The sequence below is a fragment of the Bos indicus genome, chromosome 12 (assembly GCF_029378745.1).
Source record: "Bos indicus isolate NIAB-ARS_2022 breed Sahiwal x Tharparkar chromosome 12, NIAB-ARS_B.indTharparkar_mat_pri_1.0, whole genome shotgun sequence".
Lineage (NCBI taxonomy): Eukaryota > Metazoa > Chordata > Mammalia > Artiodactyla > Bovidae > Bos > Bos indicus.
Genome location: NC_091771.1, coordinates 79,316,516 through 79,340,469, shown reverse-complemented (window position 1 = coordinate 79,340,469; position 23,954 = coordinate 79,316,516). Strand labels below are relative to the sequence as shown.

Genomic DNA, 23,954 nt, shown 5'->3' with positions numbered 1-23,954 from the left:
CCCCTCTTCAAACATTTTTCATGAAGATTTGAGAACATTTAACACATAAATCCTTCATCACGGTTTCAAAATCTCCCCCACCCCTTATCTCCTTTAATAACACATAAGATTTGCCAAAGAAAGGATGACATCGTAAAGGTACATCTCATTGAAATCTACTTAATTGTTACATTTGTTTAGCTTTTTTGACACAATTTTTAAGAGTGTTTACATTCTCCACAGAACTGCATTTGGACTATCATGAAAAATGGGTGCCAATTAGAAGTATTTTGGCTAAAACCAGTTCCTGCACATCATTGTCTTATGCTAGAAGTGAGCTGGCATGAACAACAAAGGGTTGCTATTAATAGCACAACACAGAACGCAAGCGGAAACTTGAGTGAAATTATGTTTTTTAAAACCCACTGTTTAGTGCCCAGAAAAGGGACAGACTGTGCAGCATCTGTGCTGGGGGGATATGGAACTAATAAATCATTGCCATTTTTACTACACACAGGCAGAATATGATAGTCTGTTCAAAGCCAAACATGTGCTGTCCGAGAAAAATGATTTACGTTCCAGGCCTTTTTTTTTCCACTTGATTTGAAAGTTTACGCATTTAGGCATCTGAAATGATTTTATTAATTTAACTCTCCTGTAATCATTAACAGGTTTTTTCTTTAATTTGAGAAGGGTTACATTTATGAATGAATATTACTATAAACATATATACATCCTTATGTTCAAACATAAAACATTCATTGCAAAGTCTGATGTAAAGCCACATCATACTTATGACTGAGCTGGAAAAAAATTGGACTTTGATGCATGACTAGTTTTTAGAAAAAAAATGACTAGTTTTTAGAAAACTCCTTGTGAAGCAAGATGGCTAACTTTCTACTATCAATCCAAGAAAGCCGTAAGAAAAGCCTATCTTTTTGCGGAATTAATTTTGTCAGAATATCAAAGCAAGTTTATAAAAGCCTTGAAACACTGACGACAGTACAATATCCTTCCTCAATAAGTAACTACCCAAGGCTAATTTCTTAAGCCTTAGGCACACTTGGCCATCCTATCTGCTCTGGAATACATTAATGTAATAAAAAGGCGCTTCTAAACAGTCACACAGGCAGCCCCACTAATCAGATTATCACCATAATGCACTGACAGTGAGAGGAGTCACAGAGAACTACACTGACAGAACGCTGTCCCAGGGCTCACAGAGCAGTGGGCCCCTCATTTTGGCGTTCCACAATCATCTCACCGACACACTCTGGTCAAATTCAGGAAGCAGAGCCTAGAGGGGCTAACATGTATTTGGAGTCTTCTGAACAGTCAACGGCATTCAGGTTTTTGTCCTAGGACTTGAAAAGTTAAAGGCACGGTCCTGCCAATTGTGAGATGCCCTCTCCAACATGGACCACCCACAACTGCGGATTTTCCATCTGGTGAACAAAACAGACAGCTTCCTAATTATTTTTAAAAAGGATTTTTTCCCCCTAACATACTTTCTTTATTTGTCTGTGACCTGGAACTTAATGGAAAACCTGGTGCATGCCAACTTCATTTCTTATAATGAAACATCCCATTTTTATTGTTTTAACTAGGGTTTTTCAAAGGATGTAAGATAGAAATTATTACCCCCAGAGCTAACACACCAAGTCACCAAGACAATTCCCATGAACAACTATTTTCTCTGAACAGAGAATATCTTGTTTTAAATATTAACCACTGAAGTTTTCACTTACAATCAACATGATGAAAATAGGAGGGAAATTATTTTCAATCGTTTTCAACAGGGCACCCATACTGCTAGTGTCAAAATCGATGGCTTTTCCAACAAGATGGCCACCTCTGCCAAAAGCATGCTCAGAAATGCCAACTGTAATTAAAATCTGGCACCTGTCTTGGGCACCAAATTTGCTTCTAATATCTCCATGTTGAAATGTGTCTCAGCTTTGAGAGGACGTAAGATGCTTCTTGCCCTCTGCCCTTTGGAAAAACACTCAAGTGGAAAAACTGACGGCTGTTTTCCCGAAAATTACATTTTTTAATCTGAGCTATCCTAAATTTTCTCTGCTTTCTTTCTTTGAATCTGTTTGTTTAATTAGTCCCAAGAGACTCAGCATACATTCCCTTCACACATTTTGTTTTTATAAACCTCAGGAAAAATGGGCAGTGAAATAAGTTCTCCCTCGTATGGAGTTGTGCTTGACGAGGCGGGGGGCGGGGGGGTTGGTGGTGGTGGTGATGGTGGTGGTGGTGGTGTAGCGTGGATAGATTTCACAAACATTTACATTCTATGGAAGTGGGAGGCATAGAAGCGGTGGGGAGGAAGGCTTTCCTAAGAGGAGAGAGCAATAAAGAGACCAGAGACGAGAGCAATAAATCTTGATGTGATGCACAATGTCCTCTCTGACCATGGTCAATGGACAAGCCTGTGCTCCAACTACTGTTTTGTTGAGCTGGGGCCCCCAGAATCTAAGGCTTTAGCCCTTTAAAGTATCCACAGCATTTCCCCAAAAGGAAATCCCTTCTCTCTTATAAGCCTGTCACACACTGGACACCTGGGTCCACCTAGGTGAGGCCAGAGTAGTCTTCAGGCCCCCACAAGCCCAGGGGACAAGAGGCCAGAGTGTGCGATGGCCCAAAAGCAGGCTTGTGCCTGCCTCGCTAACCACTGGAGTGCAAGGCCTAGCAGAGGGCCTCCCACGGAGAGGGTGCTCAACAAATGCTATGGAAAGAAGAGCGGGCAGATCCCCTGTGAACGCACCTTTGTAAACAGCGCCTTATACTGAGACTTCATAAAGCCACCTTGGCTTCAGTAGTAAAAAGAACCTGATGAAGTGGATTGTAAATCCTTCATGTGCCAGAAGATGCCCTTCTACCAAGACTTCTTGAGGGCGCAGACACACAGATATTCTGACCTTGGGACTTGCCAGCCTCCCTCCTCAGCTGACCATCAGCAACGCTATTCACCCCAGACCCCTCCTAGGCTCCTGTAACACTTCACTCTTCATCAGAAGTAAGACTTAAAGAGGTAAGGGAAGTGTGACAGACCACATAAGGTACAAACAGATTTTACTATTAAATAAAGCAGAAAGTGTATACAAGCAGAGCTTAATGTATGATATGTCTATGCTCAAAAAGATTCATCGAAGCCTTTTTAAAAAGAAATTCACCAAGAGGTTGCTTGTTTGAAACTGAAAATGACTTTTTCCCAATGGTAAAGATATTACAAAGGATGGCCAGGCACTCAGGAGGGCTCACAAAAGCCCACTTGACCCCACAGTGTTCCAGAATGCTGAACGACACCCGCCACTCTCTGCAACAGCTTGCTCATGGGAAGGGCATGCTGAGTGTAAACTCGGGAACTCCACAGCTGCAGGAACAAAGACACCCAGGACATGCCTCGTAGCCTATGGATGCCTCACACTCCCCTAAACAAAGCCATCTCCCTGGATCAGAAATTCCCCTAAGGCAGCATTTAAAAAAAAAAAATTTTTTTTACTGCAGCCCACAAGAAAAAGCATTTCCAGTGGAGAGCCCATAAACACACACATCCCCCATGTATTAGAAGAAATAAACGTTTTTATAAAATAAAGCTTAACCTGTGATGTACTTTGACTAGAACAGTTTCTACATTATTCTGGTTCATCTTTTCAAATGCTCATCATGACCCAATCAATATATTTACAGCTCACTATGGGCTTCCCAGGTGGCACAGTGGTAAAGAATCCGCCTGCCAATGCAGGAGACCCAGGTTCAAAACCTAGGTCAGGAAGATCCTCTGAAGAGGAAACGGCAACTCACTCCAGTATTCCTGCCTGGGAAATCACATGGACAGAGGAGCCTGGTGAGCTATAGTCCATGGGTCGCCAAGAGTCAGACATGACTGAGCGACTGAGCACTCAGATGGGTTGGGACCCCGACAGTCTAAATCACCACTGCCCCGAATGGCCCAAATGGAGGAGCAAAGGTTCAAAGAGTGGTGGGTGCTGAGGTGTATTTCTGCAACTTGTTATATCGTATGGTTAACTTTTAATGTGACTATGAATAACAGGATTAAAATGAGACAATTTCCTGCAAATGTGTCAGAAATTCATGCATCCCTTGGTTCAGGCTCCCACCTGTTCAATTCTCTCCTCCTCTTTGTCTACCTTGTTGAAGATATTAGGTGTTAGCAGAAAAGCTGAGGATATAGATAATTATAGATACTAAGTAACAAGGACAGAGACTGCCAGTCACACTGATGAAAAGATGGAAGATCTGTAAACTTTAAAAGAAACCTGGTTACGCAGAACACTGAGCTACCACTTAATCAAGGATTGGGCTGTTGTTAGCACAGCACCACACACAGCGGCTCACAGCGGAACCAGTCGGCGCCACCCACGAGGAGCTGCCTCAGAAGGCAGAGAGACGAGTGGGATCCCGAGCCTTCTAGCCCTTTTGGTACAGACCTACCACTTTCCTCTCTAGAAAAAAGCCCAAAAATTCTGGATGAAGGAATGACCCTGGTGACTCCAGGGTCACATAAGTACCCAAGAGGAGCCCCAAGAGTCCCGGGTCAAAGTCCTCACGAAGGCCCAGTGAGCACTTGAGCTCAGTGGAAAAGAAAGGAGGCAGTACTTTGCCTCTTAGCCTAGTGATGGATTCAAGCAACGACCCCCTACCCACCCCAGCCCCAACCAATGCCATGACCACTGCCAGCCCTCGCACACCTGGCTGAGGCTGAAAATAACGGGGTATTCCCAGTGATCAGGGCCACATTTACAAGACGCACACAGTCGCCAAAGCTTCGGTACCGAAGGGTTAGAGTGAGAGGTTCCTGTGTGTGTGCTCAGTCGCTCAGTCGTGTCCAGCTCTTTACGACCCTGTGGACTGCAACCCGCCAGGCTCCTCTGTCCAGGGGATTCTCCAGGCAAGAACACTGGAGTGGGCAGCCACTCCCTCCTGCAGGGGGTCTTCCCGACCCAGGGATGAACTGAGTCGCTGTGTCTCCTGCATTTGGCAGGTGGGTTCCTCACCACTAGCGCCACCTGGGAAGCTCATGGTGTCAGTAACACAATCTAACTAGCTTTGGTTCATTTGGGTTCCTAACCATCCACTAACAACTCATTGTAACCTACAGCTTATAAATGACTAACTACCCACATTAAAAATTTTTTTAGTTGGAGGATGACTGCTTCACAATGTTGCGGTGGTTTTTGCTGTACAACAACATGAATCAGCTATGAAAGTCAAAGCACTCAGTCATGTCGGACTCTTTGCGACCCCATTGACTATACAGTCCATGGAATTCTCCGAGCCAGAATACTGGAGTGGGTAGCCTTTCCCTTCTCCAGGGGATCTTCCCAACCCAGGAATCGAACACAGGTCTCCAGCATAACAGGTGGATTCTTCACCAGCTGAGCCACAAGGGAAGCCCAAAAATACTGGAGTGGGTAGCCTATCCCTTCTCCAGAGGATCTTCCTGACCCAGGAATGGAACCGAGGTCTCCTGCATTGCAGCTGGCTTCTTTACCAACTGAGCTATCGGGGAAGCCATATATCTCCTCCCTCTACCCTTATTTTAAAATCAGCACAAAGCATACTATGGCAACTGGGGTTATACCAACTGCAAACAGTGTATGACTGCAGGCTTACATTGGTGATCTAAGAAAAGACTCTCAGCAGGATTGAAGGCAAGAATTTTCAGAGAAAACTCCACACAAAAAAACGATGCATTTGTTGTTTGGCAACATGGTTTATAAAGCCAACCAATGAAAATCCTATGTTAGAAAGGTGATAAACGTGAAACAAAGTAAAGCTAGGCACTTGTTCTTTTTGTTAAGTCCTCTCAGAAGGGACACGTCTTTAGGAGACACATCAGCATGACTAGTTTGAATCTGCACCTCCCACCATACATTCCTATACATACATGTGTGTATGTCTACGTCTGGGTACGTGTGTGCCTATTTCCAGAGCAGTAACGATCCCACAGTCCCAAAGACAAAATAGCAGGGGGCACTGCCCATTAAGTTATCGGTTCCAGGCCTTCACTCCCTAATTGACAACTTCAGGGCTACTTTCATCACTTGTCAACTTCAAACCCACACTCAATTTTTCCTTTTAGATGATGTTGCATCTGTAATACAGCAGTGTTTCTGACACACTGCAGCATGTCTCCTACGAATATTTCTTCGGAAGCACAGCTTAATCAAGGGTGGAAATGGAGGAAACCTACTAAATGTTTTTCACCTCTATCAACAACTGAAAAGAACATGGTGGGGAAAAACACATTTTTATGCTTAAAATATTTTTCACTAGTCAGCTGTAATTCAAGCTATTTAAAGCAAGTAGATATGGATTTAAATAAAATATATAAGGATATTTGATACAACCAAAAATACCTTGAGCCTAACACGGTGAAACTAGTGAAACATTAAAGATGACAATTTACATAAAAAACAACACTGAAATGTATTCAGCTCTAAGCTAAGCGATTTTTAAAACCCATAATGAGACAAACAAAATACTAAATAAGTTTACCACACAATTGTTCAGTTTACTAAATTGCCTTTGAAAAAATAATTGGCTTAATAGGTGCTTTAAGCATTATTTTCATGATTAAAAGAACACCAAAAATAAATGAACCAATTCGAACTTTACTTTTATAGTATCAAAAGCTAGATTAAAATCACACTGTTCTAATTAAACACTATAGTACACAGAAAAAATAAATTTTCAACTAAGCATACACCAATCACACACCTGGAATTTTCCCAGATAATTTCATTTTCAAGTATTTTGTCCAATTAGCCATTTCTATAAACGTACTCAAGTCACATGTGGTTTGTGAGAACCAATTTGTGATTCTAAAAATATAGTCACCTTGAATAAGCTAAAAGGATAGGTGTTATGCTTTCTTCTTCCCTTTTGGGCTTTCATTTGTTATTTTTGACATAAATGCATTTAAACAACTGCGAAAGCACTGGGGCACTTCTTTAAGAATGATTCTAAATACTTATGTTCTAGAACTGGATTTGGCCAAGTATTTATTGATATAGTTATCAATATTTATGAAACAATGGACGATTAAAGCATAATGATTTCTGCATATCTAGAGGTTTAACACTCCATATTGCCACTGTGACATAATGAAGTGGGTGAGGACATGGAGAGAATCCAGAACCATGCATTTTTCCTAGTTGCCAGCAGAACTACCATTTTACCTATGCACTAGCCAAGAAAACCAGATCCAAGGCATGCTATACATGTTAAGAAACTTAACCACAAATGTTCTCCTTTAAACCTTGTCGGGAAGATCCCCTGGAGAAGGGAATGGCAACCCACTCCAGTATTCTTGCCTGGAGAATCCCATGGACAGAGGAGCCTGGTGGGCTACAGTCCATAGGTCACAAACAGTCGGACATGACTGAGCGACTGAACTGAACTGAAGCAGGCTGCAGAAAGAGGCATGTGGCTCCTACTCTATTCTTTAGTAGGTCCATAAATCTGGATAACTCACCTTACTTCTCTGCATCTCACGTTCTTCACCTGTAAAACAGCAAAAAGAATACTTTCCTCATGCTAATGTTAATGTATAAAAGCACAGTCTTTGCAATGCAGAAAGAACTCAAAACAGTGTAGTCCTCGCCAAGAATAAGAACTGGTCCAGGACCTCCCTGGTGGCGCAGTGGATGTAAGAACCCATCTGCCAATGCAGGTGACACGGGTTTGATCCCTGGTCGGGGAAGATTCCAGACGCCATATGGACAACTAAGCCTGTGAGCCACAACTGCTGAAGCCCAGGCACCTAGAGCCTGTGCTCCTCAACAAGAAGCCACCGCAATGAGAAGCCCATGCCCAACAACAAACACCCAGGGCAGCCAAAAATTAATAAATAAAATTACATTAAAAAAAAAAAAAAACACCTGGATCCAAAAGAGGGCAGAGATGGAGTCAAGATAAACAGAAAAGTATGCTGGGAATGAGAGGTCCAGTGGGACGGGAGGCCACAGAGGAAGCGAAAGGAAAGAGGAGACAAGGGAGAAATAGAGGCCAAAAGTAACAGGTCTCTGTTCAAGGGAAGAGTCCATCAATGTATCTCGTTCAGAACACTTCAGTCAACACGTGTGGAAGCCCTGCCCACAGCTCTTCCACTTTTAAGAATTTCTCTGAAACTTCTGGGTTCCTACCAGCCTAGTAATCCTACCAGATTACTAGGAATTCTTTTCAGAGACTATACTAACCATCAGCCGTTCTATTTCCAACCCCAAGACCACCCTTACAGATACGTTAAGGTGTGTACTACAAGTGGCTCCAAGAGTAAGGAAAGGGGAGGAGGCCTAAGAGAGGGGACGGCTTTGAAAGAGGCAGATTCAGCGGGACAACAACCCCCACCCGCCCTCTAGGAAAGGCGGTGCTTGAGTAGCCCACATGATACTTACACTAGGAACGCCCCAAGCTGCTTTGGCAGGACAGGACAGGCTTGTGTAGCCAGCATCTGAGCCTGTTTCAGCTCGATGGCAACAATCCACTTCCAGGGTGGGCCCCAACTCACAGTGATGTGGAGCACAGGGGCAGCAAGCGCAGCTACCTAGGAAGAGAAGCCACGTCCAACCACCTCCGCACCTCTCAGGGTCAGTGGGGGGAGGAAATGCTTTCTGCCACATCATGAAGAAGACCGCCTGGTGACGCCTAACAGGTGCACTGGCCGAGAGTCCTTCAGATGAATAAACATAAGCGCCAAGCAGAAAGGCATGTACCAGGACATTCTGAGAGCCTCAAAGGAGGGTCAGCATGAAATCTCCTTGGGAAAGGAAGAAGTCCTCAGAAAAAACCGGACTCAAAACAGGAACCTGGAGCCACAGAAACTAGAGGGACCAGTGGCTTCTCCCAGATAACTCTGGTCTCTTGGCGTGGGGCCACCTCACTGCAGCCCAGACCCATCTGTGTCTCTGGAAAGACCTGGGCTTGATATGAAGGATGGAAATACTACCGAATGCCTACAATTTCCACTGTCAGAGTCCCTCTGGGTCACCCGTGGGAATCAGAAAGAATGTTTCCTACTGGCCAGAGAAAGAGACGAGCTGCAGAGGACCCGAGGCTCTCACTGTAACAGGACCTGAGAACAGGAGGGCGTCGCTGAGCACCAGGGACAGCTCTGAGCAGACTGAGGCAATTAACTAAGTATGTTACTCCTGGAGGAGGGGAGGTGGCGGGGACTGGGCACACTGAGATTTAAAGTCACGTGTACGTTGGGGGCCAAAGCCTAGAGCACCTTGGTCACACACATCATTACGTCCAGGTGGATCCTGCAGACTTTTCTCAATCGACAGGTTGTTGAACTCTCACCAAATCTTCTGCTTTTCCTCGTGGTTTCAGTTAAAGAACTACTCTCACGGTCATTAGCAGGGATTCTGAAGCTGGGCCGGCCCACCCTGAGAGCCGTTTGTCATTCCCACAAGCAGCCAAGAACCTGAATCCCATCCCCATGTGGTGACTCTCCACCTCATGAGCCAATATAAGCTGGAAATGGTTCCCCATTCTCCATTCACTTAAGGCCTCTATCCGTCACACACACCTGCCCCAGCCTGGGAATTCAGAGTTAGCCACACAAAGGTGCCAGAACTGTACAGGAATAGCCGATGCAAGGTAAAACCCCCATACTGGCCGTGACGCAACTGTCATCAGAGCCCACATTTAATTTAACGAAAAGTATTCAGTTATACTTGTTCCACTTGTAGTAGGGCCCATTTCCTTTCCACCCTCATTCATGAAGGCAGAGTAAGAAAATGCAACTTCACAAGTAGGAAAGAACTGGCCATTGTCTCCGCCTTTGCAGTCAGATGTTTCACGGGATTTGCCCGCAATGCTTAAAGGCACGTTTGTGATTCTGATAACCCAAGACTAGAAGCTGTATTATGGACTGACCGCTGTCCAGAGCCTAAAGCGAAGGTTTACAAGCCTGTTCTGCCTTCCTTCAGCCCCTCTGTGCTTATAAATGACACCTTCCAGTGTCTTAAACTATGAGAGGAAGCTTGCCCCAAATTCTCAGGCTGCTAATGGTTTCACATAAAATGAGCTCCTACAATTTTATTACCACCCTGGTGTGAACTCGCAGGTGAGGGGCCACCAGGGAAAGGATGAAGACTTGTCTCTCACTCCTGGCCTCCTGACTTTTCCAACTTTTCCACTCAGGGTTTCAAATGATGGCTTTAACTCCCAAGGCTGCTGATGAAGCCAAACAGGCTCTACTATATTACTTAGAGAAAGCGGGAGTAAGCCACCAAGTCCCTCAGGACAGAGAGGGAATTCGAATTCATTTCCTAACTTTACACTTAGGAAGCTGATAAAACCATTGACCCCATACATTTTGACACGGCAAGGAGATCCAACCAGTCCATCCCAAAGGAGATCAGTCCTGGGTGTTCTTTGAAAGGACTGATGCTGAAGCTGAAACTCCAATACTTTGGCCACCTCATGCGAAGAGTTGACTCACTGGAAAAGACCCTGATGTTGGGAGGGATTGGGGGCAGGAGAAGAAGGAGACGACAGAGGATGAGATGGCTGGATGGCATCACTGACTCAATGGACGTGAGTTTGGGTGGACTCTGGGAGTTGGTGACAGACAGGGAGGCCTGGTGTGCTGCGATTCATGGGGTCTCAGAGTCGGACATGACTGAGCGACTGAACTGAACTGAACTGATACATTTAGTGGGTATCAGTCAATCTGCATGTTGGGAAGTAACTACCAGAAAATGTTCCATTTCACATTTCAATCAGGTAAGCCAGACAAACATCCATTTTGTACATATTATATTGGGTTGTTCAAAAACTTCCTTCAGGTTTTTCCATCTGCTGATACAGAAAAACCCAAACGAACTTTTTCACCAACCCAATATATGATGCCTGTGTCTCACACCACCAAGATCACTCTACTTAGAAAAGAAGTCGTGTCAGCATACAAGGAAAATGTCCTGATGGGTACTCTGTGCACTGCACAGTTCAGAACCTCTGCATTCATCTGAAGTTTCAGCCATACACCACATGCCAAATGCAGCACTGATGAGCTGATTCTGGAAGAAACCTTTAAAACAGGGCTGATTATCCGAAAATACATGAAATTCACATGTTCAGATATATCTAACTTTGTATGACTATTTTTTATCTCTGGAAGTGATTTATGACAGGCTAAATAGATAAATGGGTAGATGGTATTAATAAATCTAAAGATATTTACAACATTATTTCTCCTAGGGGAATTAAAAAGCCTAAAACTATACAATTAAGAGTAATTTCACAGTTTCCAAAAGCAGCTGACTAATAAATAATGAATGCTTTGTGGCGGGAGCTGAGGACGTTTTTCTCAGTGCCTTTTAAAGAATAGAAAAGGCAAACTAACTTAAACGTCTAAATGTGAAAACACTTCAATATGGCACGCTCTAACTACTTTCAAAAGTTTAAAAAATTTTCACATTCAAATAAAACAAAATTCCACATAAATGGCTTATATGTTAAAAAGCCTTCAAACTCAAAATTCACACACAATAAGCTTCCCTTTTTAAGACTAAAGTTCTAAGATCGTTTGTCATAGGCTTAGAAGTGGTGAAAACCAAACCAGCTGCCAAAAATTATTTACTTTGTAGCACAAACGACAAAGGATGTAACACCCACTAAGTGACCTGCAGAGAAAATACAAGGTTAATTTATTCTGCATGCCTTCCGTTTTACTTTCTGTTAAAATAATGCTCATCACCACATCCAACTCTTTCTTCGGGCATTTTATCCTAATCAAAAATAGAGGCAAAGGAAGGAACACAGAGGGGAAAATTGCGAGTGGCAAGAAACAAACAGATCAGGATTTCTCAGTCAGAAATTTAAGATTAACCCTTTCATTAAGGATAAATCTACAATAAAGAACAACACAAATACTCTTTTCCTCTCAAATGTGTAGGATTAAAAATTGGATTTATCGCAACATCTACTGTATTCTCAACACGTTTTTATTACATAGTAGCTTTTGGATCTTTTCAGATTCAAAAACACCAGCCAAAACAGAGCCAGAGTGACTGCACTGAACTGAGCTCCTGCCAGATAAGCCAGAACTGTAGACAGTCCTCTAAGTGTAGTGACAACAGACCGGTTTGTTAGTCCTGAAAATATATAAGTTCTTTGTAACTGAAGCTCTGGAATGGCATCTGTCTTAAATTACATCCACCTGGGATTGTGTTCCAACAACCAATATAGGCAGATTACTGGAACTTGAAAACCTCACTTTTTTGGTAATTGACATTTAAACTGTTTGAAGTTTCTCATTAAGGTCTCTTAAGAAATTAACTACAGATGTTGGAAACGAAGTGTAGAGTGCTCAGAGAAATGAAGTCACCTGAAGGCTCCCAGTAACTAGGAGTATTTAAATATAGTAAGTGCCTTGGAAGGAGAGGATGGGCTGGCCTGCCTCACAGGCTGCAGAGCCTCGACCCTTTTTCTCTATTCCTGTTAGGTGTCCCAGCACACTTTGGATGTAATTAAAGGAAACTAGAGAGGCAAGAAGTTGAAATGACATGGGACTACCACTAGACCAGAGCACAGAGTGAAGAACTCACTTGATGGAGGCCGAGAGACTTGAAACATCTCCACTGCCTCAGGGTTACCGACAGGATGTAAATCTGAAATCCTGGTCTGGTCTTAGAAGCCCTTCACAGCCTGACCCCAACTGGCCAGCGAGCTTCCCGTCGCTGCCACAAGGCACCCACACTCCACAGGGACCCGTCTGATGTCTCCTGCTGGGCTCTGCACACACAGTTCTTCAGCCAGGAAGGCTTTTCCCTCTCTAGTCATCCTTCCAGAGCTGCTCAGAGGTCCACTTCCCTGTGAATGGACCCCAAGTCCTCTGAAGGCACTCCCCCTCTCTTCCCATTTAGATGATACACTTCTTAGAATGAAGTCCCTATCTGACATGAAATGTACCCAAATAAAGGACCTCCAGGTGCGTGCCACCGAAAAGACCTTTGGGAAATTTTCTCCCATTCCCCCTTCTTAGTCGCGGCCTAGGACTTAGCAGGGATGTAGTCCTCATTCTTTTCAGGAGAAAGTATAAATGCATGACTGAATAACTAAAAGAGATGTGTTAAAGGGACTTTTACTTAAAAAGAATACCATTGATATGTTACAGAATTTCCTGTTGGAATAACTGTTCTATGAAGGAAAATACTTTTCCCATTTACCTGCATAATAAAATCAATGAGCCCTGCTAAAAAATGCTTTTGCCCTAACTAAAATAAAAATCAAATTTAAAAACACTGAGAGCGAGCGAGAGAACCACATCAAGCAGTAAACCATATGGTTGTGGAAATAAAAAGATAAGTTTCCTCATCCCTCATTAACAGCAATCCTGGAAATGCTAACATTGTTACTAATTCCTCAAAAACAGTACACTAATTAGTAAAAGGCACCTGTGTCAACAGTCCTATTTCCATTTTTAAAAGTCCTTTCTTCAGCGGATGCCTGGGGTCCTCACTTAGCACATTAGACATTTGTGGAGCCTAAAAACTGCTCATCACGGCTGGTCACTGGCTAGTTGCTAACGCTCAGCGGTTCCCATACACAACAGAACGTGTGGAGCCATCCAGCTGGTTTCAGAAACTCGTGAGCTAGCTGCCCCACTCCTCCGAGGCGCTGCGCTGGGACAGGAGTCCCGCAAGGCAGCACCTTGTCCTCAAGGAGCGCACAGCGCAGTGGGCCTCCCAAATGGGGGATTCTGCCCCGGATCAACCCATGACTTCCTTAATTCTGGATGGAGAAGATGAGAGACTCTTCCAACAGCAACTCAGTAATTCCAGTGCTGGCCAGAAGGAGTCCACAATCAAAGTGGGAGGTGCATGCTTCCTATGACACCTTACTCCAGCTGACACCCCAGGGTATCTGGGCAGGGAGAGGGGAATGATGAGGGGTAGGGGGAAAAAACAGAAGCAGAAAAGATTTCCAAATGAAAGCTGCTAAAGTTCCTCCATTGAGCTGAAAGACCGTGGACTTTTCTTTAATACACCTTCCAGAGGCTGAGTTGAAGAAGTGTGTTCCACAGGTGAGAAATTCTGAAATAAACGGAATGTACCTGGGACAGAAACACTGGCTGAGGAGGTGGTTTCAACCCCACGGACTTGGACTGAGGGGGTTCTCCCAGTGAGCCCCCGTGCTGGGTCACAGCCATGTACTACCAGCAAGATCTCATCTCCCCCTCCCCACAGCTTGCTCTGGTAAATGAATCCTGTAGACAAGCACGCACAGAAGACACCCCCTTTATGCTTTCGAAAACTCTTTCCCAAAAAGGAGAATACTGAGGAGGCTGAAAACAGCCCTGGACTGTGTTCAAAAACTCAAGCCAAGAAAGAACCTTCAGATTTGACATCTTAAATTAGCAGGAATGTTTAGACAAATCTATAATCGAGGAAAACATACATACACCCACACTCACACCAAAAAAGCTTGCCTTTCCACCCTCTCATGTCAAGTGGATAATTAGTAATGAATTCTGTTTACTGTGACCATCTGATGATTTTTTTTTTTATGCAGGAATTTTAAATTAAGCACCTACTATGCGTCAAACGCTGTGCTGGGCACAAGCACAGAGGGGTGAACGCAGAGATTCCAGCTTCGAGGAAGAGACCAAACGTAAGAAGGAAGTGCGCCCATCCACAACCCAAGACTAAACTGAAAACGTGACAAGGGACTAGAGGCCCGGCGGGTGGAAAGGGGGTGAGGGCGGACATGCCTCAGCCAGTGGGGCCGAGGGGAGTGCAGGCTTTATGCATCTATCGTCTTTCTTTTTCTTACATCCACTGTTTACTGGTGTTCTTATGAGCCAGGCGCTATGCCCAACGCCCGTTTCATTTCATTCTAACCACTGTCTGTGGTATCATGGGCCCCTCTTACAGACGAGGGGACTGGAAGGAGCTGGCTCTGTCTCAGGTCTGGGGTCTTGGGAAACTGTCTGAACCCCACTGGTCCTCAAAGCCTTCCTCACTTAAGGAAGCAAGAGACAGCGATGATGCTGGGATGAGTGTGGGAGAAGGGTGGGAGGGGGTGAGAAGTGAGACAGAGAAGGGGTGGGACCAGACACGCCCTGGACGGCCACAGGAGGGCGCTGGAAGGCTGCTAGGCAGTGAAGTGAGATGAACCAACTTGTGTATTTAAAACTAGTTTGGAGGAACCACACGGAGACACCGCTCCACACCACTAGGATGGCGACAACGAAAGCAATGGAAAATAACAAACGCTGAAAGGACAGAGAAACGGGAACACCTGTGCACCGCCAGTGGAGCCGCCCAGTGGCCAGGGCACCGCTGTGGAAAAGGGTTTGGTGGTTGCTCTAAAGGCTAAACACAGATTTACCCCGTGACCCAGCAATTACATTCCCAGGTATACATCCAAAAGAATTGAAAACCAGTGCTCAAATAGTTGTGTGTGGATGTTTACAACAGCACCATTCACAACTGTCAAAGGTAAAAACAGCTCAAATGTCCATCAACTGATGAATGGGTAAATAGAATATGGCCTATGCCTACAATACTACAATTAGCATCTACCCACAGTGCAATGCTCGCCAGCCATAAAGGGGAGCAAAATACTGATACGTGATATAGATACGGATGAATCTCAAAACTGTTATTCTAGATGAAAACATCCAGGCACACAAGGCCACATGCTGCATGACCCCTATCATATGAGCTATGCAAAAGAGAAAACAGACTCGTGGTTGCCTGGAGCTGGAGGAGGAGGGATAGGGAGTGGCTGCTGACAGGCACAGGGTTTTTGGGGTGATGAAAATGTTTGGGAATAGAGATTATAGTTGTACAACACTAAGTGTATTGCACTGTATACTTTAAAATGGTTAATTTTATATATTATGCAAATGTTACCTCAATTTAAAAAAATGGGTTGGAGGGGTATAAGTGGATGTACAAGAGCCCCTTCATAGAGGTCCAGATGAGAGATGCCCACTTGAAAGGTGACACTGGAGACAAAGAGACAGAACCACGAGACATTTTTGGAGGCAGACCCAACGAGTCTTGACAACAGAATATACACGCTAGTACCTCTGCAGGCAGCAGGTAACACGGCAGGTGATGAGGGTGGGGAGGCAGGCAGTCGATCACAAAGCTACTCCACGAGCTCAAACCTGAAGCTAGGAGAGTGGACGTGGCAAGCAGAATAATGGCCCCCAAAGACATCCCTGGCCTAACCCCCGGAGCCCAGGAATGTGGCAGGTTACATGGCAAAGTGGAATTAAGGTTGCTAATCACATGACCCTGAGATGGGGAGATTAGCCTGATCATCCAGCAGGCTCAGTATAAACACAAACATCCGTGTAAGTGGAAGGATGAGGCAGAGGCAAGAGAACCAGGGAAATGGCAGCCTGAGAAGAATTTGACCCAAGGCTGCTGGCTCTTGATGGAGGAAGGGGCCACGAGCCAAAGTATCTGGGCAACTCTAGAAGCCGGAGGAGCAAACAGACCCTCCCCTCAGGCCTCTAAAAGGGGTGCAGCTCCCCTGACACCATGGTCTCAGCCCACTGGAGCCCACTTCAGACTTCTGACTTCCAGAAATGTAAAGTAAAAACTCTGCCCTGTTTTAAGCCACTCAGTTTGTGACAATGTAACAGCAATAGGAAACTAACAGTATGGGGAAGAGTTGGCAGCTGAAGAGGACAATCAACAGACCTGGCAACAGACAGGGCACGGGTGGGAGGAGGGATGAGGGCACCCCAGACGATGGGGGGTTGGGCCCGAGATGCCCATAACGAAGGGACAGAGGGGCGAGCACCGTCAGAGGCGCTGAGTCTCAGAGGGAAGGGGTAGAGGCCTGCTGCCTTACAGTCTGGGGAAGGGCAACTTCGGGGAGGAAGTGGCATCTGTGACTTTCCTAAAGTGAGAGGCGGGAGGAAGAGTGTGAGCAAATCAGAGAGGGGACAGGGCTGGGCGGGTGTGAAGAAGGTGAGGGTTCTGGCCGAATGACCCAGAGCAGTGCTGGAAGGAACCCTGGCAAGGCGCCATACCGAGGGGTCCAGGCAGCAGACCGCTGGACGGCATCAGAAAATTGATGCCATCTGGGGGAGTGGGTAAGAGGACTGGAGGCCAGCTGTAGGAAGCTAGGCAAGAAGCGGGTATGCGAGTGTGAGTGTGGGGCTGCTGAGGGTAAGGCTTCTCCCCACTCTCAGGCATGTCTGCAGGCCCCTGGTGAATCCAGACTGTCCTACAGCACAGGAGAGACTGTGACCCAGACTCACAGGCTGGACCTTTGTCCAGAGGACGACGGAGGTGGGAGGGACACCACAAGCCTCTCTGATGTCCACACTTGCTTCCCTGGCAGAGGAAGATTCTCTTTACTGGCCGACTCTTGCAGGTAGGACGTTTGTTAAAATGTACAACACTCGGGTGGGGCGACACACGCAGCATCTGCACACTCTGGTTTTGTCAGTCTCTGAGCATCACTGGACTTCCCTGGTGGCTCAGATGGTAAAGTATCCGCCTGCAGTGCAGGAGACCTGGGTTGGAAAGATCCCCTAGAGAAGGAAATGGCAACCCATCCCAGTATTCTTGCCTGGAGAATTCCATGGACAGAAGAGGCTTGTGGGCTACAGTCCATGGGGTCACCAAGAGGTGAACACCACTGAAGGACCAGCACTTTCACTTTCTGGGCATCACTAGGTAAACAGTTGACCACGGGACCTAAGAACACTGTGCTCCGAGCACTGAGGCATTTGTGGGGCAGGAGGAAACTCGAGGGGGATGGGATGAAAGCAGAAATCACATCTTTACTTTTCCGAGTCATTCTTGCAGATAACACTAATTTAGGACGCATGCCTCTTCTTACTCCTGAGTTTTTCTAGGCTCTGTATTCCCACTACACCCCAATTACTTCAGAATCACATTCCCTCTGTACTGCAGCAGCAGCAGTCACTTGATTGAGGGCTTGGACAGAGCACCTGCCAGAGGCCCCTACTGCAGAGAGAGAAGGAAACAGTGAAGACACCTCCTGACCTGAGGACCTAAAGCATGAGGGTGAATAACGCATGAACAAACATCTCCCAAGATGGCAGGAGGGAAGGGTACAAATCAACCGATGCAGGCTGTGCCCCTAAATTTAGGGGAAGCAGAGCTTTTATTATCCTCAATCTCTGGTCAAATTGAACTCAAATGGACCAAAATAACCCATAGCTCAAAAAAAGCCATGTATTTCACACTTCTGAATTCTCCAAAGTCCTCTTGCTTGAGGTCAATAATTCCTTCCTAGATTACGGAATGTTAGTAGGCAGGGGGCGTCTAGTCCACCCTCTTCGTTTTAACTGTGAGAAAATAAGGATCAGTTTAGACAAGGGCCTTGAGCGAGGTCCAGGGTATCAGCAGGGTCAGCGCTGGACTGGAGCCCTAGAGGGTCTATCCAGGGTCTTCCTGCTCATAACAGAGTTAGAAATCTGATCTTGTAAACTGCTTTTTCTTTTTTGACATTTGTAAGAAAACCCTCAATAGCACCAAAAAGAGATATTAAACCAACTCCAATTTTTAGGAGCTTGAATACTTTCTCCTTTAATCTGAACTGTTTTGTGAAGGCAGAAATCACCCAAGGGTGAATTGTGGCTCACTGGTATAATTTAAAGATGCTACCATTGTTTCACAGAAACTCACTTTAGACTCAAACCCTTAACACCGGGCTTCTGTGCTCCGTCTAAAACAGGCATTAACAATTGCCAAAGGGTGGCAGGCAGTAGTCCAAAGGTCTACTGATGGATTCCTAGATAAACAAAATGTGGTATAGACACATAATGAGATATTATCCAGCCTTAAAAAGGAAGGAAATTCTGATTCCCCATAATATGGATGAACCTTCAGGACATTATGCTAAGTGAAATAATCCAGATGCAAAAGACAAACATGGCCTGCTTCCACTCACAGGAGAATACAGAATAGCCATTCGTAAGACAGAGAGACTAGCGTTTACGGGACTGGGGGTAGGGGGATGGGGAGTCACTGTTCAGTGGGTACAGGGTTTCAGTCTCGGATGAGGAAAAGGTTCTAGAGATGGATGGTGGTGAGGGCTGTAAAAAAAAGGTGACTGTACTTAATGCCACTGAACTGTACACTTTAAAGTACTTAAAATGGCAAATTTATGTTATGTGTATTTTTACCACATGAAAAAGGCACTAATCTCCAGATGCAGTATCTTTCATCCAGCAAATCTCTATCAGCCATTTACTGTGGGTCAGGTACTGCTTCAGGGTCAAGGTTCAGAGCAGTGGGATAAACAGACCAAGCCCACGTTCTCAGGAACACGGGGCTGGGGGTGGAGGCAGACAACCTACAAACAGATAAGCGTACAGTACGGCAGGTGGGAGCGAGTGCAATGGAGAAAGACGCTACCGGGGTGAGACGGGGGGAGTGTAACAGTGTAGCAGGTGAGGCTGTGCTTCATTGGGAAAGACTCCTCCGACGGGTGACGTCTGAGCAGACTTACAGGGACAGAGTGCTGCGGGCTGACCCACGACCCTGAGTAGCTGGAAGGGGCAAGAGGAGGGAGGGGGCAATAAAGAAGCCCAGAGCTACTTCTTAAATGTCTCATAAACTCTCATATCCATTGGGTCGCAAAGAGTCGGACACGACTGAGCGACTGAACTGAATTCAAATTGTCAAAGGGACCGTTTATAGGTCAGTATAGAAAGAAATATGCCTTCTACATCTATGTGTCTTTCATTCACCTTAAAATGAACAGGAAAACCTATTCCCCTACCTTTTACTAAGATGCACGCCTCTCAGGAGACAACTTACATCGTTCATTGTTAGAGCGCCCTCCAGTGTCTCTGTATGACAACAGCATCTGGCACGGATTTTTTTTCCCCCCTCCTGAATTTTGGTATTTGGCCAAAGAGTAAAATGGGCATATCATCCTGCTCACAAAGAATCCTGTGAGATTAAGTAAAACAACAAGTCAAGTGGAAGTGCTTTAAAATAAGCCTGCGCTACTTGTAAGTTTGTGCAACATATACATATGTGTGCGATGATGTAAAATGACTATATAAACTTTTAGAAGGTTCATGTTTTAAAATACACTTTTTTTTTTAGCAATATACAACTTTCAGCTAAAAGGCAAACACAATCTACCACTAAATTTTAACGCTAATTTTACTAGGGGTGGCAAGTGCTGTCTTTACAATTTTTCAGTATTTTGGGGTTCTAAATATCAATATTTGAAGAGACCTGCATATACTCACAGGGAATTTTGGTCACTCTGCTTTCTTGGTCAGAAACACGGCATGGGGTAAATGATGGTTACATTTTACATTTAGGAGTATAAACTTTAGGAACTTTTACTTTGCATGTATGTGTATAGCTTGTATATTATATACAATCCCATACAGAGTTTGTCAAAAAGATTGAAATCATACTATGTGTATAGTTTTATAATCTCTTTCTGGCACTTATCAATTTACTGTGAGAATTTTTTATGTTAAAAAAAAGAATACAGAAAAAAAAAAGAATACAGCATGGGGAAACAGTTCAGACAGACTTGTTCACACCAAGCAGCCTATTAAAATGGAATCCTTACTTTCTCATGGAAATTGGTTTTGGTTCCTTTATTATGGAATCAAGCACTTCTGTCAGTCTCAAAGCCTTAGAGGAAGACGTTACATGCAGTGTAGTTCTGAAAAGAACTAGAAGTTTAACTACGTGGCCATTTGCAGAAACACTTGTAGGCTGGGTCAGTGTGACGTTGAGGCCACAGAGGGAAAAGCCACCAGTGGTTGTAGTCAGGAGACGGGGCTCTCTCTAGGCCTGGCACCACTAGCTGTCTGACCAGCAGGAAAGAGTCTCTGCTTATTCTACTGTGCACGAGTCTACTGCTGCCAAGGAAAACGTGCAAGTAGGCCTCCAAAAGACATACTGCAATCCAGGTACATCCAGCACCATTTCTGGAGGGCAATCTGACAACAAGCATCAAAAAGCTTAAGATGTCCATACTCTTTCACCCAGCAAGTTCACACACAGAAAATCACCTCCAAGAACTTAAGTAAGGGTAGCCACAGAGACCTGAATATAGGGACATTTATCTGTGCATTTCTTAAGGAAAAAAAAAAAAAATTGGAAATACACACAATGAACATCTGCGGCTATATACAGAGAAATATATATGTGATGGCTGTGGAACAACAGTAAACACCAACGCTCAAAGATTAGTGTGTGTGTGCTCAGTCATGTCTGACTCTTTGCCATCCCATGGACTGTAGTCTGCTGGGCTGTTCTGTCCATGAAATCTTCCAGGCAAGAATACTGGGGTAGGTTGCCATTTCCTACTCCAGGAGATCCTAAACTTTAACCAAAACATAAAATGAAAGCAACTAAATAAAAAGTCATCTTAAATCTGGCTTATAATTGAAAAAGGAAGGAAAGGAGGGAGGAAGGAACGGAAAATAAAACAAAGAAGGGAAAGAAACAAAAAAGGAAGGAAGCAGGACTTCCCTAGTGGTCCAGTGGTTAAGAATGCACTTTGCAATGCAGGGGACACGGGTTCGATTCCTGGTCGGGGAACTACGATCCTACATGCTGCGGAGCAACTAAGCACACATACGACGACTAGAGAATCCTTGCACCGCAAAGAAAGATCCTGTGCACAGCAACTAATGCAGCCAAATAAAGAAAGAAGAAAGGAATGTCAATTCTGGGACCCACTTATTGTCTATATCATTCAAATGAGTTATTTAATTGATAAGGTATCTTCAAGTAACAACATGAAATAAATTAAAACTTTTATGAATTATAATGGATTTAAATGTACACCCAAAGTGACCTATATGAAAACACAAATACTATTTCTTTGGAATTTTCTTTATTGATTAGTAAAGTTTTAAACTTAAACTGTCAAGATCATCAGCAATGCACAGAGGAATAAATAAGAAACATGTAACAACAGAACACAGCCCAGCTGCATTCAGAGGCAAGAAAGCATTTTGTTTTTACAACTAACAACTCTTCCATTCTTAAGAATGTCATCAAGCCCACCAACAGCCACTCCCCAAGGAGCCCAGCTTTCTTCTCCCTGTCTTCCTAACATCTCAGCCACATGTGCCTGTGGGCTTCCCCACAGGGAATCAGTCATGTAGAAAACAGCAGCTCCTACAGAATGGCCACTGCAACATTTAGTTAAGGAAACTGTGACCAGAGGCTGTTTTCAGAAATTACATCCATCAGACCTTGGCTGTTACAAAGCCATCGCTGGAGAAAATAACCACTTGAGGAAAAGTGCCGATGCTCAGCAGTGTCAGCCACCCCAGATGCTACCTCACTGACCGTGTGAGGCTCGACTACAACCAAGCATACGCGCTCACCTCTCAGACTCCGATGTGACTTCAGAGAATACCCATCCTCAATGCCCCATTATGGAGTATTTCTAGAAGAATACTTATGCCATAAGAAGTGCTAATGCCACTCAAACATTCCGCGAAGCAGGGGTGCTCAGAAGAGTGCCCTGAGAGGACAGAGACTTCGGTGGCTACAGTTATTCAGAGTAGAATAAAGAAAAGTACATGTTATGAAACTGTCCTCCAAGCCTTTCTGGATCCGTGGGGCCCAGAGGTGAGCAGGTGAAGGTTTTTCAGTTCAGGTTTCTGCTCCAGCCTTTCCTCCCTACCCTCAGTCTCTCCCTTGGCCAACCCAGTGACGTTCCTCTCAGCTTGCACCCACACAGATGGTTCTAACCCACAGCAAAACTCTATAGCAAATGTACAAACGGTACAATGGGAGTGGAAGCCCTACACAGCTGGAATGGGTCCACCAGCGAAGCTTATGCTAATCTGCAGACTTGGCACAGCCTTGCTGGTGCACAGCCCGTGGCTGGGAATTTCCCTCCAGCAACATCTGCTCCAGGAGGCACCACCCACGTGCATGTGCATCTTCCAGTACAGGCCGAGCTACCGCTTTCAGTTCTTGCTCACCAGGTTGGTTCAGTTCAGTTCAGTTCAGTCGCTCAGTCGTGTCCGACTCTTCGCGACCCCATGAATCGCAGCACACCAGGCCTCCCTGTCCATCACCAACTCCCAGAGTTCACTCAGACTCACGTCCATCGAGTCAGTGATGCCATCCAGCCATCTCATCCTCTGGTGTCCCCTTCTCCTCCTGCACCCAATCCCTCCCAGCATCAGAGTCTTTTCCAATGAGTCAACTCTTCGCATGAGGTGGCCAAAGTTTTGGAGTTTCAGCTTTAGCATCATTCCCTCCAAAGAAATCCCAGAGCTGATCTCCTTCAGAATGGACTGGTTGGATCTCCTTGCAGTCCAAGGGACTCTCAAGAGTCTTCTCCAACACCACAGTTCAAAAGCATCAATTCTTTGGCGCTCAGCCTTCTTCACAGTCCAACTCTCACATCCATACATGACCACAGGAAAAACCATAGCCTTGACTAGACGGACCTTTGTTGGCAAAGTAATATCCCTGCTTTTTAATATGCTATCTAGGTTGGTCATAACTTTTCTTCCAAGGAGTAAGCGTCTTTTAATTTCACAGCTGCAGTCACCATCTGCAGTGATTTTGGAGCCCAAAAAAATAAAGTCTGACACTGTTTCTACTGTTTCCCCATCTATTTCCCATGAAGTGATGGGACCAGATGTCATGATCTTCGTTTTCTGAAAGTTGAGCTTTAAGCCAAATTTTTCACTCTCTGCTTTCACTTTCATCAAGAGGCTTTTTAGTTCCTCTTCACTTTCTGCCATAAGGGTGGTGTCATCTGCGTATCTGAGGTTATTGATATTTCTCCCGGCAATCTTGATTCCAGCTTGTGTTTCTTCCAGCCCAGCGTGTCTCATGATGTACTCTGCATAGAAGTTAAATAAGCAGGGTGACAATATACAGCCTTGACGTACTCCTTTTCCTATTTGGAACCAGTCTGTTGTTCTATGTCCAGTTCTAACTGTTGCTTCCTGACCTGCATATAGGTTTCTCAAG

At 44.9% G+C, this 23,954-nt stretch overlaps 1 protein-coding gene across 12 annotated transcripts in view; it reads right to left on the bottom strand.

The window, feature by feature from the left end:
* The window catches only part of CLYBL (citramalyl-CoA lyase), a 239,856-nt gene that overhangs the window by 209,253 nt on the left and 6,649 nt on the right, over positions 1 to 23,954 (bottom strand). For 2 of the 12 annotated variants that reach the window (XM_070800443.1, XM_070800441.1), the window contains exons 1-2: positions 8,412 to 21,791; positions 7,490 to 7,518 (exon numbers count right to left, since the gene is read on the bottom strand). The exons of 1 other annotated variant lie outside the window; for it this stretch is intronic. In XM_070800443.1, coding sequence (XP_070656544.1) covers positions 7,490 to 7,518; positions 8,412 to 8,639 — 257 coding nt within the window. In that variant the 5' untranslated portion in view covers positions 8,640 to 21,791. Of the gene's footprint in view, positions 1 to 7,489; positions 7,519 to 8,411; positions 21,795 to 23,954 lie in introns of those variants that run through there. 9 more of the 12 variants (XM_070800435.1, XM_070800436.1, XM_070800438.1 and 6 more) reach the window with 8 other exon arrangements.